Below are 16,754 nucleotides of genomic sequence, written 5' to 3'. Positions count from 1 at the left end.
GGAGGGTGGGGGAAGTTCCTTTTGTTGTATTAACTAGTTCCATGCTCAAACATGTCCCTTCATAGATAGTTCATTTTTCGTTCCCTGGAGGGCAGATGTTAATGTTGTAAGTTCCTATCTCCCCACTGTCCTGATTCCCATCCAATGGCTCAAGAACACAAGAAGGAACATACTGGGTTAGACCAATGACCAACTAGCCCAGTATCCTGTCTTCTGACAGTGGCCAATGCCAGATACTTCAGAGTGAATGAGCAGAACAGGGCAACTGAGTGATCCAAGGCCATCCCCTTATCATCCAGGCCCAGCTTCCAGGAGCTGGAAATATTATGGAACATGCAGTTGCCACTCTGGCCATTTTGGCTAATAGCTAGTGATGGACCTATCCTCCTTGAACGTCTCTATCCCAGGTATACTTTTGACCCAGTCTGAGAACATCCCTCTTTGTCCTTGTGGAGGACCACAGGAGCGGGCATATGGGCTTTGGCTCTTGTGGGAGACTGATAGTCAGGGGGAGGGAGGGGAATGAGACAGGGCCTGGGACTTAAGAGGAAGGGGTTAGGAATCTGCAGGCTCAGTGCCAGGGACCAAACCCTCCAGCTGGGGTCTCAGTGCAGAGTGGAGCTTTTCAGACTGAGTGTAAACGGCAGCTCTGCCAGCAACCCCCGCATTCTGCTCCCATTGCCTGCTTCAGAGCACGGACATGGGCTGCCCTCGGGGCCAAGAAGTTAAAGGTGCTTCTATTGCCCTCCAAGGGCGCCTAGCGAGGCGCATCCGCGCTGGCTCGGGGATTCACGCCACGCCCCCATGCAGTGGTATCCCTGAATAATGGCAGGGGGTGAGGGGCGCTGCATGGGTTACTCAACAGTAAATCATTAGCTTCGTGGGGCGGGAAGCGCCTGACGAAAGGGGTGGGGGTGGGGGTGCCCTTTACTACCATTTTTAACACCTTCTCTTTATTGTCCTGGCGGTCGGACACATCAAACCGGGCCCGGATTTCTCAGCGCCTTGCCAGCGGATGGCTGCATTTCAAAAGGGGCGAGGACAATGCGCGCCGGTCACACCTCGAGCCCAGGGCGGCAATGGCCCGTCAATGCGCCTCTTACCGCCAGCGGGGTAGGAATTGTCCCAGCCTTCCTCCCAGGTAAACAGACGGGCTCCCACGCCGGGGAGTCCCCCTGAGCAGCGCGCTGCCGGGTACGGACACTCTGGATTTGTTAACCCGGATCGGTTGTGGCTGCTTTTCTCTTCTTCCCTGCCACCCTCAATCACTAGACACAATCGAAACCTCCCCCGCGCCCAAACCCACCAGCTCTGCATTAAGGCATAAAACTAGCCAGGGAGGCCCTCCAGGCGGGTACGCCGGCCAAGCGTGCAGAGAGAGGGGTAGCCGGGCTGGGCGTGCCCGGGGGTGCGCTCCCACCGGGGCCGGTGTCTTTCCTGCTCCATTAAGAAGCATACCCATTTCAGGAAATGGAGCGAGTTAACTCGCGCATTGAAGATTGCGGGCTTCGGCTAATGGATGGCCCTGCTTCTACATGTGTATTTGAAACAGATCCGACTAGATCTTCCTCGCCAGGACAGCGCGCAAAAACCTCCCAGGCACCCTCTCCCCGCCCTGCCCGGGCCACCTCTGCCCTGCCCCCCCTCTTACCTATTTTCATGACCCTGCCAAAGACAGAGGTGTTGTCCACTGTGCTGCAGTTCCACCTCCGCTGCCGGAACTGGTACTGGCACTCCTTGATGGCATTTTTAGCTCCTTCTCCGATGTACACCATGTGTTCCTGGTAGAGCTGGCAGAGTTTCCTCTGGCCTGGCGAGAGCCCAGGGAGCTGGCTGCACACCGGCTGGGCTCCTATAATGTACATCTCAGGTCTCTGCACTGGGTTCATTGCCAAAGACCTGGAATGAGGGGGGGGGGAAACATCAAAAAGGGAGGGAGGGGAGAGACCAAAATACAATCCGCGAGTTCCGATCTCGGAGTGTCTCCAGGCTTAACACGGCGTCCGTGCCAGCACCTTCCTGCCAGCCAAGGGCTGAGGCTGGGGACAGATCGCACCTCCGTGCCTTCTGGTTCGGCTCTACCAGATGCCAATTCCCCACCCCAGGCTTTGGCAGGAGCAAACACACAACGCGTTTGTAACCTGGCTTCCAACAGAAAACGACACACGGGATTGGGGGGGGGGGGGGGGGCGGTGAGGCTTTGCAAAAGGGAGTGATCCGTTTGCTATGAAGTGCCAATAAGCGCTGCCTCCAACTCGGCCCGATTCCCTCTGTCTAGAAAATGTGACAATAAACAGGAAACCCTAAGTCCTTTTGCGAGGACTCCCCCCACCCCCCAGTCAAAACCGCAGAGGGGCAATCCCAGAAGGTCCCTGAGATTCCCTCAAGCAGAATGGCTGGGAGAAGGGACGTGTGTTTCTTTCCCCGGGGGGCTGGCAGACCTCAGGGCTTCTTGCAGGTACAGCAAGAAAGCCCCCGACCCGTCGATTCCCAGCCCGTGGAATCTGGGAGAAGCAAAGCCCTGACTCCCCTGGCCGGGGGGGGGGGGGGAGCAAAGTCCCACTGGCCTCGGGAGCTCAGGGGCAGAGCGTGACATGGGACAGCCCCCACCGGAGGAGAAAGGCGGGGAGGCAGCAGGGACCTGGGACTCACCACCAGGAATTCGCCTCCGCCAGGAGCTGGGTGCAGCTGCAGAGCAGAGCGGCGACCAGCAGCAGCCGAGTCCCAGCCATGGTGCGCTTTTCCCGGCTCCGGCGCCCTTGCAAGAGCCCTTGAACCGACAGTCTCCAAGACAGGGCGTCCTGTAAAACCAGGAGAAAGCCCAGAGGGGGCCTGAGTCCAACGGGCGCGCGGGGCTCACATCAGGGTCCTGCTGGGGGGGGGGGGGGGGGAGCCGAGCGCCCCCCTCCCACTTCTCTCTGCGCCAAAGCTCTCCGCGCGGGACCCCTCGCGCGCAGCCAGCCCTGCCCGCAGACCCCTCCCCCGCCCGGCTCCCTGCCCCAGTGACCGGCCCGCGGCACGCAGGGACCTGCAGGGCTTTTATGAGGGTCCATCTGCCTTTGATTGGTCCGCACGCCGGGGTCCCTGGGAATGCACGGCACTTCCAGGCGAGTGACACTCTAGGGAGGGGGGGAGGAGGAGGCAGAGCCTGCAAAGGGAAGGACGGGAAGGGACAGCGGGAGAGGGACTGCACTGGGGAGAAGAAAGGGAGGAGAGAAAAGAAAAAGGCGAGAAAAGCAGCAGGCGCCCCTCATTTTTGCTTATATCGCACCCCCACAGCCGCACCCCGTCTTTATGGCGCAACAGGGTGCAGTCCAGCCCCCCCGCACTTAGCCAGCCGCCTGCAGATCTGTGCTGGGGCAGGGCTCCGCAGCCTTTCCAAACCCAAGAGCAAAACTGCATCAAAATTCCAAACAAGGGGGCAACAAAGAGCCAGTACAAGAAAGATCAATTGCTTGAGTGAAAATATACAACTTAGTAGACATGATGATTAATAGTAGCATAAATGAAACATTGTCCTCACAGATATTACTTAATGAGACTTCTGCTTCTGGGGGTGCAGTTTGTGTGTGGGGTACAGGAGGCAGGATTGGGTGAATGAGGGGTTCAGGGCAGGGTGCTGGGGAGTATGGGGGGTGCAGAAGGCAAGGCAGGGTGCTGGGGGTGGAAAGTAAAGTATGTGGGGGGGAGGATGCTGGGCTGGATTACCTTACAAGGTAGGGGCTGGGCTGCTGCACCAGGGCAGCAGTGACTGGATGAGGGGCTGGACCAGCATTGCTGCAGCTGGATCATGGTCTCCCCTCCTACCCATGCTGCAGCAGGGTGGGGGCACAGCTAGCGCTGCCTGTGGCCACATGAGAGCTGGACCACGGGGCCTGCCCCAGAATTGGGGCTAGGGACAGGACACTGTGGCCAAATGGGGGCTGGGCCCCAAATGAGGCCTTGTTGGCCAGGCTGCCACAGCCAGAGCCCAAGCCAGACCACCACGGCTGGGTTGTTGCAGCAGTCGCGGGGCCGCCGGACCTGGGCCGTAGGGTCTGTCCCAACAGTGTGGTGGCTGGGGACAGACCATGGTGGTGAGATGGGGTTGCAGCTCAGCCATCGTGGCCAGATAGAGGCATCTGCCACCAGCAGCCCCTCTCACTATCCTGGCTGAGAGCACGCACATGTCCCCTATAGCTCGCCCTCAGCTGGTCCTTTAAAGGAGCAGAGTGCCCCAGGGCCCAGCTCTTCCGCAGCGCAGCTGGTTTTTACTGGGGTGCACTGCCTCACTTTCACCTCTGGTTAAAGGTGAAATAGACAAAAAAAGACCATCTTCACATGAGTAATTATGCATTTTTAAAGTTTTGAAGTAATTTTTCATTTTAATGTAGGAAGCTGCATGTATTTTGGGAAAGACAGAAGAACCATATTTGGTTCTTTACTGAGCTACATTTGGCTTGAGAGCCATAGGTTGCTGACCCCTGTGTGGAGGGAGCCTGCAAAGCAAAGGGCAAGAAGAGTCACCAACAGGGATGACGCCGGTGGGACGGAGTGTGAATCATGCAGTTCCCCCTTCCTCTTCCCTGCCTCAAGTAAGGCCCCTACATGGGTCCCTTCTCAGCTCCAACAGACGGTGCTGGGGGTTCTTATGGCCCCAAAGGGAAAGACCTGGCCTGAGGCCTTTTTGCAGTCACAGAGGCATCGAAGGGACACGGGAGTCACTGGGGAAAGGGTCAGATCCCAGCCTATAAAGGAGACAGATGTTGATCAAACTTGCTCCAGAAGTGGATGGGACAGAGCTCAATCTGACAGTGGGAACCTGGATCCCTTCCCCCAACCCAGGCTTGCTGACTTTCAGTGTGAGGCTCTGCAGAGAGGGTCAGGGTGGACAGGCCAGCAACTAAGGGGCACCCATACCTATGCCCCTCCCTCGTCCCAGGATCTCTGTCCCCTTGATGTTAATATTCTCCATCAATAACAACCCCATACAGTGACACCCCCTGGTAAATGTAGTGTGCACCAGCCATACAGAAATGCGTCACGGGAGGCAATACCCGGGAACCTATGCACCCAACCGTATCTTCATGTTACGTGCCCTTCCTCCACCCCACACACACATCGAATCTGCATGGGGATTCAGAGACAACTACTCCTCATGGCATTTCTTCCTCCGGTCTCTGTTTGCTAGGGGAGGGAGCACAGGCAGGTGTGTGGGGTTGGCAGGGGGGGAGATCAAAGGCAGAAACTCGCTCCTTTGCCTTTGTCATGCAGAGCTGCTTCGGAAATGATCTGGCCTCGACAGCAGCAAATGAACAGACCCCCCCCTCCAGAAAATAGCCCTCCCCTTCAAAAGGACCCCATATAATACCCCAATCCCGTTCCCCCAGGGCAAGAGGTCTGTGAATGCACTGGCTGGAACAGCTAGAGATGGAGCAGAGATAGGGCTGGCACCAGAGCCTAATGACTTTATAGGGGGAGGAGGGATGCCGGTCCAGAGAAGAGCTGGGAGAGAAAAGCTTCAAAGGCTCCTCTTGTTCAAACATCCCTCACCATTCCCTGCTCAACCCCACCAGGCAGCTCTGCCACAGGAATATCCGGACAGAGCCTCACGTGCTCCCAGCTCCACTCACTCCCCAGGTAGCCAAGGCAAACACCCCCTCCCATCTTCATCCTGTCCTGTCAGCACATTGGCCCTGCTTGCTGCTCTAATGGCCCTCTACTCATCCCCCCCCCAAACACGCTACCAGACCTGCTAATAAATCCTTGTGCCACCCCGCCAGGCAATCTAGTCACACCGCTCCAGATGGCCTCTGCCTCATTGCCCACACAGCCCTGTCTGGACCCATGCCTAGACCACCCCTCCTCCATTCACTTCTCTCTACCTTCCCAGCTTCAATGGAGGACACCCACATATAGATGCCTTCGCCTCCAACCACATCCACCTCTTCCGGCCTGCCAGAGGAACCTGGGTGGCATGGTTCTGCTGGAGTGAGTTTGAAAGGTCAGCCTGCTGCTCCCCTCCCGTGACTGTCAAGTTATGCCAAAAACATGTACATTCCGACTTCTGCAATGTACCTGCCTTTCATACAGCCTCATAAACACCAGCAGGGAACATTAATCACCAGACTCAGCAGCTCGTTCCACCCAAGAGGTTTGGGGTCTTTTTTTTAACCCAAATTCCTATGGCCTGCTATGGTGAAGTTGCTGTGTTTGTTTGTACCAGGCTTCTCTTCCTCCACAGTCCAGATGTGCTCTACCTGCAGCTGGTGACCTGTCTCACCTGGCAGGCAGATGTGAGCGCCAGAATTCGCTTGAGGACAAAAAGGCCCTGTATGACCCAGATCTCAATGAGAGGCAAGCCATGCTGCCCAGGCACAGCGGGATCCATGTCTGAAGAAAACAGGACTACATTATTTACATCTCATACCTCTTCCCTCCTCCTGCTTGTGTGTGTTGGAATGGGAGTGGGGGTGTTTTTCATAGTGAGGGCAGAATGGACAGTTTCTCTTTGGCAGTCTGGGGAGGAAGGAAGTTGTATGGGGGTGGATGGTATTTCCATGACAAACAATGAATCTGCATAGGGATGGTGTGACGTCAACCCAAGGTTTTGAGATAGCCGAAGATATAAGAACTCCATTCCCTTAGTGGAGTACAGACTGCCCGTTATAAGTGATGGGTCCCTCTTAATAACAGAGACAGAAAAGGGGGGGGCTGATTTGTACCATCCAGTAGTAAATAATCGACACCTATTGAGAAAGGAGCGCCTTGCATGTGGAATAGTGGTAGTGAGAAAGGAGTAACTGTCAGTTAACCCATAGCCAACACTCCCTGGAGAGCCCTGTGCTGGAAGAATCTGGTAATGGAGTAAGCTGCCAGCCATCCTCTTGATTCTTCCTGCTAAGAATATGGGAATGGGGAAATATGAACCTCTATGAATAAGCGTAGGTATCTAGAACCATAGATATCCAAGGCACAATTGTGGAGCAACTTACCAAAGGCTTTATCTGTGACTTTGGACCAATGGCTTAATGTTTTGCACAGTAGAACTGTGAGGCTTAAACTCATTAAAGATTGTAAAGTCTTTAAGAACCTTGAATAATAGGTGCTCTACACTTACAAAATATTCATTATTAATTAAATAATTGTTAATTATGAAAGGTTGAACAAAGCTGATGATTACTTATCACAGTGAACTACGCAGCAATTTGCCAGAAGCATCTCAATGGGTAGCAGTTAACAGCAGTCACCTCATTTTGAAGCAAAAAGAGCATAGACATTGCCCTATTGGATCAGATCACTGATCCATAGTTCAATACCTTGCCATCGACACTGAACAAAAAAAATGCTTCAGAGAAAGGTGAAAGAAATCTTGCAGCACGATTCAAGGTTGATTCTGCTGCTAATGACTGTTATTGCAGAGTGGTCATAATCTCCGTGGAGATTAAAATGTGAATTGTGAAAGTGATCCCCCTTTCAGATCCCACAGATAACGTCTTTAGTGATTGTGTTTATGGCCTCAACTAAAGTGCTAATAGCAAGTAAGGTTTTGTTGAATAGCTCAGCTTAGGCATTAGGCAAGCAGCTCCTAAACTTTGGCGTGCAGAGCAATTGGGTGGTACTCTGCAAAGAGCTGTTAGGTCACATTGTGCTATTTGACTTCTTTGTTGCCATCTGCTTCTAAAGATATCCCCAGGGTCTTTTAAGAATCTTGTGCTATATTTTTTAAACCTGCATATCTAAAGCTGGCCTCATATTAATATTTAGGCACTCTGATAACTGCCTTGATTTTTCAGAGGACCCAAATATGAATTGACTTAATTTTAGGTATTCTAATTTGAACACTGTAACTTTATTTCATTCAATACAATCCATCAAAGAGTCATCGCTGCTTTCCTATTATTGATATATTTGCATGAGGGACATTGCATGATGATAACTAGGACTGTCCATCAAACAATCTGCTGAGATTTGACACATACTATGAAAAAGTTGAACACTGACTCAAATGGCTGAAATCAGATATGACAAATCAGAAAATGTTAGCTACCTATACAACCTTCTGATCCTGATTTTTTTTTTACTTGGGGGTTCCCCAAGTATGACACTTTATCAAGTGTTTTAAACAAAGTATTGAACAAGTTTTAAGTCTTTCCACTGCAACTTGTGTGATCATCTTTCCTGCTTCTTGTCCAGTTTCCTCCAGACTGGGAGAGATTGGACACACATTCCTCCCTTTGCAATCAGAGCCCCTTTCAAGCTTCTGTTTATTCTCACAACTTGACTCTGGAGCAATTCCTTTTTCTAATTGCTCACCATGTCCAATGCATCCAGGAACATTTACTGCTGTCTAGAAGGATGCTTCCTTCCAGTACAAGCATTAGCCCACTTATAAACCAAATAATAAATAAAATAATAACAAACAAAACAACAACAATACAATTATTATTGTTGTTATTTAATAATATTAATATTATTTAATAAAATAATAATAATAATAATAATAATAATAGCAAAGCCTCAGAAAACCAGGAGCCAGCAAGGGTTTCAATACTATTAAAAAGAGCCTCACCTGATAGCCCAAAACCTGAGCTCTGAGTTCCATTATCTGGTGTGAGTATATCCTGTATCATGTATCCATAAGGAGTTCTCTACATTCTGTATCTGTAGAGAGGCTTCCTGGGTTCTGTTAAAAGAGGCATGATAGGTGGCTCTAGAACCATAGGCTCCAGCAGCCAGACTTATTTTTATCACTATTTTAGCTAAGGATTCAAAAGCCTTGTTGCAACTGTTCCATCAGCTGAACTGATGCTAGAGCCAATGGAAATATTTTTATAAAAAGTTTCCCAAGGCCAATAAGAGTTCCACCAACCAGAATTTTAAATCACCTTTTATTCCAATTCATACACCCTATTCATCTGATGAAGTGGGTTTTACTTATAAAAGCTTATGCCCTAATAAATCTGTTAGGGTACGTCAACACTGCATGGCTAATTCGGGATACCTCCAGTACCCCGAAATAGCTACCCCACATCTACAGAAGCCGCACATGATTTAAAAATATTTTTTGAAATAATGGGCACACTATTTTGCCATCCCAGCAAACTTTGTTGCAAGAGGGATAAGGGATGGCTCAAAATAGTGCATTATTTTGAAATTTGGCACTGTATAGACATGACAAATTTGAAAATAAGCTATTTCGAAATAGTTTTGAAATAAGATATGCAATTTACATAGTGCAAATTGCATATCCTATTTCGAATTTAGGGTGCTGTGTAGACGCACCCTTAGCTTCTAAGGCTAAGGGTGCGTCTACACAAGAGGGCTAAAGCCAAAATACGCTAGGCAACTTGAGCTATGTCAATTGTGTAGCTTAAGTCGAAATAGCTTATTTCAGCTTTTGGCGCTGTCTACATAGCAGGAAGTCCAAGAAAGAGCACTCTTCTTCCGACTGCCCTTACTTCTTGCACAATGAAGGTTATAAGAGTCAGAGTAAGAAATCCTCCAGCTCAACATTATGTCGAAATCACTACTTGTAGTATAGATGTGGACTGTGTTATTTTGGAATAACGCTGCTGTGTAGACATAGCGTAAGGTGCCACAGGACTCCTCATTGTTTTTGTAGATACAGATTAACACTGCTACAGCACTGAAACTTTTCAGCTATAATTACTAAATTTTCAGCTCTTTAGGCATATGTGGATTCTTCTTTGTTAATCTTTTAAAAATTAAGTTTGTTGTTTTGTCTTTTCTTTAATTATTATTAAGCAAACAGTAACCAGAGCTGTCTGCATTGTTTCAGCTCCAGCTGTGGTTTTACCAAGATGTTAAAACAATCTGTTGAAAATATCCCCGAACACAGATCTTCCATGTCTGGCTGTCATGTGGTACACCCTGACTTGTTGTGCTTCTCCACACAATCTCTCCATTTCCAGAGAAAGGGGCTGTTATTCTTCATAGACACCTCCAGCTCATACTGCTTCTTGTCTCCTTTGGTATGGTCACTGGAGTATTTTATCTTTTACAATGCTCATTTGCTACCTTTTTCTGCATCTCAGCACTTGTCAGCCCCTCTGGCACATCCACATTTCCTTTCCTCGTTTCCTTGTTGCTGCTTTAATCTTCTGCTTTTCTATAATTCCTCTGGTCAGTGTTATTTAGTCTCACTGTCACTAAGCTCGGATATAGAAAATGCCAATATATACCTACCAGTCTCAGCAGACCACATGACTGCTGTCTTGGAGGTACAGAACCAGGAAGAAAGAGAATGGAGGGAAAGAGTGAGAAATCAGGTTTGCTAAAAGCAATAAAAAATGGGCCAAAAAATAGGCTGGATCAGCCAAGCTGAAGCCAGAGACATGGATGGTAATAAAGTAATCATAACAAAAATCACTGAATACCTAAATAACAGCTTCTGCGCAAAACTCTTAAGTATTTAAAAAGGTGGGTAATTTTTGTCTACAAATGGGGAAACTGAGGCACACAGCAGCTAAGTGACTTGCCTAAGATCTCACTCCTAGTCAGGATTAAACTCAATAGTCTGTTTGTCTCTGCTTGTGCCATGCGTGCATATGAATTAGGATTTGCTCTTCCCAAATTCCTGGGCCTGCTTGGGTCCTGCCCAGCCTTCTGCTTAAATTGAAGCAACTTCAGGACTGCTGTTACTGTACCATTCTTGTAGAGCCACCCTACTACCTAAATATAGTCATAGCTCAGTAAGTTCTAGCTAGGGTTACCAGATGATTTCAAAAAAATACCAGACACACTTCATCTCAGATGTGTGAGGGGGGAGGAGCGGGAGGGGAGCCAGGCTGGCTGGAAGGAGGTCGGGGGGAGCGGGGCTGGCCAGGGGAGATCGGGGGAGGTGGGAGGAAGAACGGCTGGCGGGAAGCAGGGCTGTCCAGGAAGGAGTCTGGGGGAGCGGGATTGGTCGGGGGGCTGGAGGGAGGAGCGGGCTGGCATGGAGCGGGGCTGGCCCAGGCGCACGCAGATCCCAGGGTGCTGCCCGTCCCACGAATAGTCCCGGCGGGGCGCACGGGCGAGTCCGGCCCCGGGGATTCCATCCTACCCCGTCCCCGTCCCCACCCGTCTCCTTTCTACTGTGTAGTTGCGTACTGATACTCATGATAATAATAAAACTTACTTAATAAGAAAATACGGACATTTATATGTCCAATATTTTCTCAATTTGTTTCCCGGACAGAAAGCTCAAATACCTGATTGTCCAGTTCAAAACCGGACACCTGGTAACCCAATTTCTAGCCATGCACTCAATGTCAGTAGCTGGAAAGGGGAGACAGTGCAGAGACATTTTGGCAGCTCTACATCCTCCTCCAAGGAACCCCTTATGCTTGAGGTAATCTGCAGAGAATGAAGTTCCTGATCACCTAACTCCCATCTCCATGCTCAGTCTTCTAGATCACAGTTGTGTGTCCAGAATATCTGAATCGGAACCACTGGATTAGAAACACATGAGCTGTATAGGGCAATTTTTGCCCATATTCTGGACTTCATTATTTCTATTGCTGTGAAAACTCCCTGGTTCTGGGAAAGCAGCTGTTGTTGGTTGTCTCTCGGGAGCCGAGGAAGACATGTTGTGCATTTCATTTGTGGAGACGCATGTGGCTCCGGAGCCCAAAGGTTGAAGCACACATGCGGCTACAAATAAGGCATGGGACGCCGGTTGTCAGGACAAGAGAGAACACAGCTCTATGGGTATGTCTACACTACCCCGCTAGTTCGAACTAGCGGGGTAATGTATGCATACCGCACTTGCTAATGAAGCCCGGGATTTGAATTTCCCGGGCTTCATTAGCATAAGCGGGGAGCCGCCATTTTTAAATCCCCGCTGCTTCGAACCCCGTGTAGCGCGGCTACACGGGGCTCGAACTAGGTAGTTCGGACTAGGGTGCCTATTCCGAACTACCGTTACTCCTCGTGAAACGAGGAGTACCGGTAGTTCGGAATAGGCACCCTAGTCCGAACTACCTAGTTCGAGCCCCGTGTAGCCGCGCTACACGGGGTTCGAAGCAGCGGGGATTTAAAAATGGCGGCTCCCCGCTTATGCTAATGAAGCCCGGGAAATTCAAATCCCGGGCTTCATTAGCAAGTGCGGTATGCATACATTACCCTCCTAGTTCGAACTAGGAGGGTAGTGTAGACATACCCCCCGTCATCTTTAACGTGCAGCTGTGAGGCATTGGGGGCGGTCGTCCTCAAACTTTGTCACTGCTTTTCTCGTAAGGGAACGCCAGTTAGTCCTGTCTGCAGCAGCTAGTTCAAATTGTCGAGGTTGAAGGCCTTTCCACTGCAAGTTGGTCTTCAGGTTATCCTTATACCTCTTCCTCGGGTGTCCCTGTTTGCGACTACCAAGTACCAGCTCCCCGTAGAACAGCTGCCTCAGGATCATGCTTTCATCCATGCGGAGAACATGGCCAGACCATCAAAGTTGGATCTGGAGGATCTTGGCTTCAATGCTTGTGGAACTAGTTCTATCAAGCACTTCTTGGTTAGTAATTCGGTCCTGCCAGCGTATTCGCATGATTGATCATAGGGAGCGCATGGGGAACTGCTCCATTCGCTTAATGTGCCTACGGTACAGGGTCCATGTTTCACAGCCATACAGGAGAGAGGTGAGGACCACGGCATTATATACCTTGAGTTTAGTTGACAGGCAAATATCTTTGTGCTGAAGAACTTTAATACACCATCTCCCAAGTGCCTGACTGGCTTTCTGGATCCTCACTGTAATCTCTTTGTCAAGGGATCCATCACTTGATATTGTGCTGCCCAGGTACTTAAAGCTGTCCACTACCTTCAGTTGTGTACCATCAATAGTGATACATGGCTGTGGAGGAGCATTGTTTGGTGCAGGCTGGAAGAGGACTTCTGTCTTTCTGAGGCTAATTGTGAGACCAAATAGTTTAGATGCTTCAGAGAATCTGTCAGTGATGGTCTGCAGGTGGTTCTCTTGGTGTGCCATAAGGGCGCAGTCATTAGCAAACAGCACTTCGGTGATAAGCCTCTCCAGTGTCTTGGTCTTTGCAAAAAGGCGTCTCAAATCAAACAGTGAACCATCCAAACGGTATCTGATGTAAATACCAAGATCTAAGTCTCTGACAGCATGCATGAGGATTTGAGCGAAGAACAGGTGGGAGAGCATCATGTCAACTTTAAACATGAACTCACAAGCTTCTTAGTTTCATCTACTTAAATGAATAAATCATTTAGTATTGTAAATCAGTAATAAAATGTGTATGGGAAGTCTAAAAATGACTGAACATGAACATTTTAAAAGGCAAAATATTATCTCATGGCTGCTCGGTGATTTATTTGACACAAGTTTGGTGTCAGAATCCAGTTCTGAATCACAAAAACCATCACCTTAATTTGCACTAATTAACCCCTCTTCAGAGGGCTTCAGAACTCCCCTTTCATCAGACAGAAGATACAAGAAGTCATGGCTGTAACAAAACAAAAGATAGGACCAGTTTGGGGAAGCATCCGATGCAGCTGCCACCCAATGCTATATATGTATTCTGTGCACAAAAGCGTCCAGTCTTTAAGGCAATATAGCTGGGCCTTTCACAAATGTGAAATGTATATTGAGGATTAAACATTTTAAAGGGAAAACACATTACATTAGAAAGAAAGCAAAATGGAAAATATTTGCTTCCTTTACTTGTCTACCAACACCTGAGTTCAGAGCTGATGTTTCACCTGCAGCAGTTGGTGATATCATCAGTCCCTCAAGCAGTGTAAGGAATGCAGCTCTCTGCTCTGCTAGAGGATTAGTGATAGCCACAATATTTGCAAGAAAACACAGAAATGTAAATTCAGATTTTGGCCTGTCAGCAAGTATAACAGTCCTCATTTAAGATTAGGCTAGATATCAGGGCAAAGTTCTCAACAGTAGGAGCAACTCGGCAGTGAAATAGCTTCCCAAGGTGATGCACCTTCTCTGCAGAGATTCAAGAACAGGTCAGACAAGAACAACATGCTGCATGACCTTCACATGGTGTTTTCTGACCCTGATCAGCACCTTTAACTCCCACTGAAGTCAACAGGTGCTGAGGATATTGAAAACTTCCCAGAATTTCACAGAACTGCACCCCATGTTTCTATTAATAGATCTTAACTGAGTTTTATTCCAGAATTTGTCCTAACTCCATGAAATAGCAAATATTGTACTATACACAAGGTGCAGAATTATGCTGTTATTATGGCTTTAAGCTCCCCGTAAGTGAACTACCTGGAGCAGGGGTGGGGAACCTAAGGCCTGGGGGCCAGATGCGGCCCCTGGCTTGCCTGGATTTGGCCCCTGAGGGTTGAGGCTCCCTCCATAGCACTGGGGAGCCAGCGCGGCTGGGGCACACAAAATCTACTTGCCTGCTCCACCTCCCCAGCCTCTGGTGTGTTAGGGGAATGTCTTTCTCCTCAATATGGGGGCCATGTCAGTGAGGGTTTGTTTGGTTTTTGCTTCTCACTTGTGTGCAGCCCCCGACTGATTTTTCTGTGGGTCAGTGGCCCCTTACCCAAAAAAAGGTTCCCCTGACTTAAGCGCTCAAAAAAACTTGATATTTTGAGGGATCAGTTGTTTCCCATTTGTTTCTTTTACTAAAATAACTATCAGTAATTCCTGGCACCTGACTATCAATAACCTTGAAAAATATTAAGCCCAAAACAGTTTCATTTCAATGTAATTTCTCTCTCTCCTTTAACATTTTTTAGAAATAACTGCATAAACTCCCTGTAATAAAATAAAATAAAAATAAAATGATAGCAATAATAATTAATAATAGTTCTTTGACAAATTCCACACAAGGTTATAAAGCAAAACCTGTGTTAAGAAGGTAAGCCTCACAACAGCCCTGTAAGGTATTATCACCCTCACCTTAATACATGGAAAATGGAAGCATAAGCACAGAAAGGTTACATGACTGCCCAAGGTCACACAAAAAGTCTGTGGCACAGCTAGGAATAAGTATTTGATTCAGCAAAGCACTAACGCATGTTCTTAAATGTTTTGCTGAACTGTGGCTAAAATCAAGATCTGTTGTCTTCTATTTCCATCCTTTGGCCATACAATGATCATCCTATGAATTAGGCAATATTCGTGCACAGGCACAAAGTACTCATAAGTAATAAAGAAAATAAATGTAATTAAAGCTATAGTTATCTCATCTTATCTAGTTCTATAAATTTACTATAACTATTAGGCAGGCCATTTCCCATACAAAGAAAACCCCATTTGCATAACATATTTAATAAGGATTTTAGTATAAACAGAATTTATAGAAAATACCAGAGCACTACAAATAAGGTCTTGTCTACATAAGAAAATTGTACCAATCTAATCAGTTTAGAAGCCTTTGTAGTTAAAATCAGTGCAATTTGTGTGAATTCCATTAGACAGGCTAAGACGGTCTTGTATTAATTTAGCTTAAGTTGGTAAGAAGACAACTTAAGCTAAATCAAGCTATACACAAACTTGCACTGAAATAACCAAATAAAACTTAATTCATACCATTAGTTATTTCTGTGCAAGTCAAGGTGTAGACATTCTTATTTCAGAGCAAAAGTACCCTATTTAGAGTTTGCAGAATTGAAACAGGGCATTTTTATTTCACAATCAGCATGTTCACACATAGATTTGAAACAAAATGATTCATAGTGTGAATTAAAACTGATTAAATTATTTTGGTGCAAGTTAATGTTAGATAAATCTTTAAACTGAAATAAGAGTATCCGCACAAGTGGATTGTACTGATTTAATTCAATCAGTTTCTCAATTGATGTATTTACATTGGTATATTTTTGTCATGCAAACAAGCCCTAATGGGTACAGAATCCTGAATTAACTCACAGAAAAAGCCCCGCTGCACAGAAGCACCTGATTTTCACATTTTACAGTGGCAATTGGTGCACCCTTCTCTGAAGCTTCAGGCCCTAATTTTCTGTTTGGGTAGGTCTACATTACAGAATTTTGTCAGAAAATCAAAAGAACAGAGGGGTTTTTCTGGCATTGGTAATTCTCATTCTACAAGGAAGAAGTCTTTTTGCGAAAGAGCTCTTTCGCAAAAAAGCATGTGTGGACGGGGAAGAGGGAGTTCTTTTGGAAGAAGAGGAAAGAGGAAAAAGCACAGGTGCTTTGGTGGCCACTCAGTCCATAGCAATCACAGCTTACATGCGAGAGAGCGTCCATTCAGTCCGGATGCTATCTTTCGAGAAAGCAGAACGCTTTTTCAATGTACTCATGCAGTGTGAAGCAAAATGCAGGACTATGTAGCACTTTAAAGACTAACAAGATGGTTTATTAGATGATGAGCTTTCGTGGGCCAGACCCACTTCCTCAGATCAAATAGTGGAAGAAAATAGTCACAACCATATATACCAAAGGATACAATTAAAAAAAATGAACACATATGAAAAGGACAAGTCACATTTCAGAACAGAAGAGGGATGCGGGGGGGGGGGGGGGAGAGGAAGGAAGGAAGGTAAGTGTCTGTGAGTTAATGATATTAGAGGTGGGGAAAGGTAGATGTCTGTGAACTAATGGTATTAGAGGTGATAACTGGGGAAGCTATCTTTGTAATGGGTAAGGTAGTTGGGGTCTTTGTTCAATCCCCCCCGGAGAGTGTCGAATTTTAGCATGAATGACAGTTCAGAGGATTCCCTTTCAAGTGCAGATGTAAAAGGTCTTTGTAGCAGAATGCAGGTAGTTAAGTCGTTGAGACAGTGTCCTTTCTGGTTGAAAAGGCAAGAAATTGTTTTTT

The 16,754-nt window shown here is 47.6% G+C and overlaps 1 protein-coding gene across 5 annotated transcripts in view; it reads right to left on the bottom strand.

The window, feature by feature from the left end:
* The window catches only part of WNT5B (Wnt family member 5B), a 107,739-nt gene that overhangs the window by 18,944 nt on the left and 72,041 nt on the right, over window positions 1-16,754 (bottom strand). For 4 of the 5 annotated variants that reach the window (XM_075941195.1, XM_075941194.1, XM_075941178.1 and 1 more), the window contains 2 exons: window positions 2,653-2,801; window positions 1,652-1,899 (listed from right to left, as the gene is read on the bottom strand). In XM_075941195.1, coding sequence (XP_075797310.1) covers window positions 1,652-1,899; window positions 2,653-2,732 — 328 coding nt within the window. In that variant the 5' untranslated portion in view covers window positions 2,733-2,801. Of the gene's footprint in view, window positions 1-1,651; window positions 1,900-2,652; window positions 2,802-3,028; window positions 3,145-16,754 lie in introns of those variants that run through there. The other variant, XM_075941196.1, reaches the window with a different exon arrangement.

This window comes from Pelodiscus sinensis, chromosome 1 (assembly GCF_049634645.1).
Source record: "Pelodiscus sinensis isolate JC-2024 chromosome 1, ASM4963464v1, whole genome shotgun sequence".
Lineage (NCBI taxonomy): Eukaryota > Metazoa > Chordata > Testudines > Trionychidae > Pelodiscus > Pelodiscus sinensis.
This window is presented reverse-complemented; position numbering and strand designations above follow the sequence as displayed.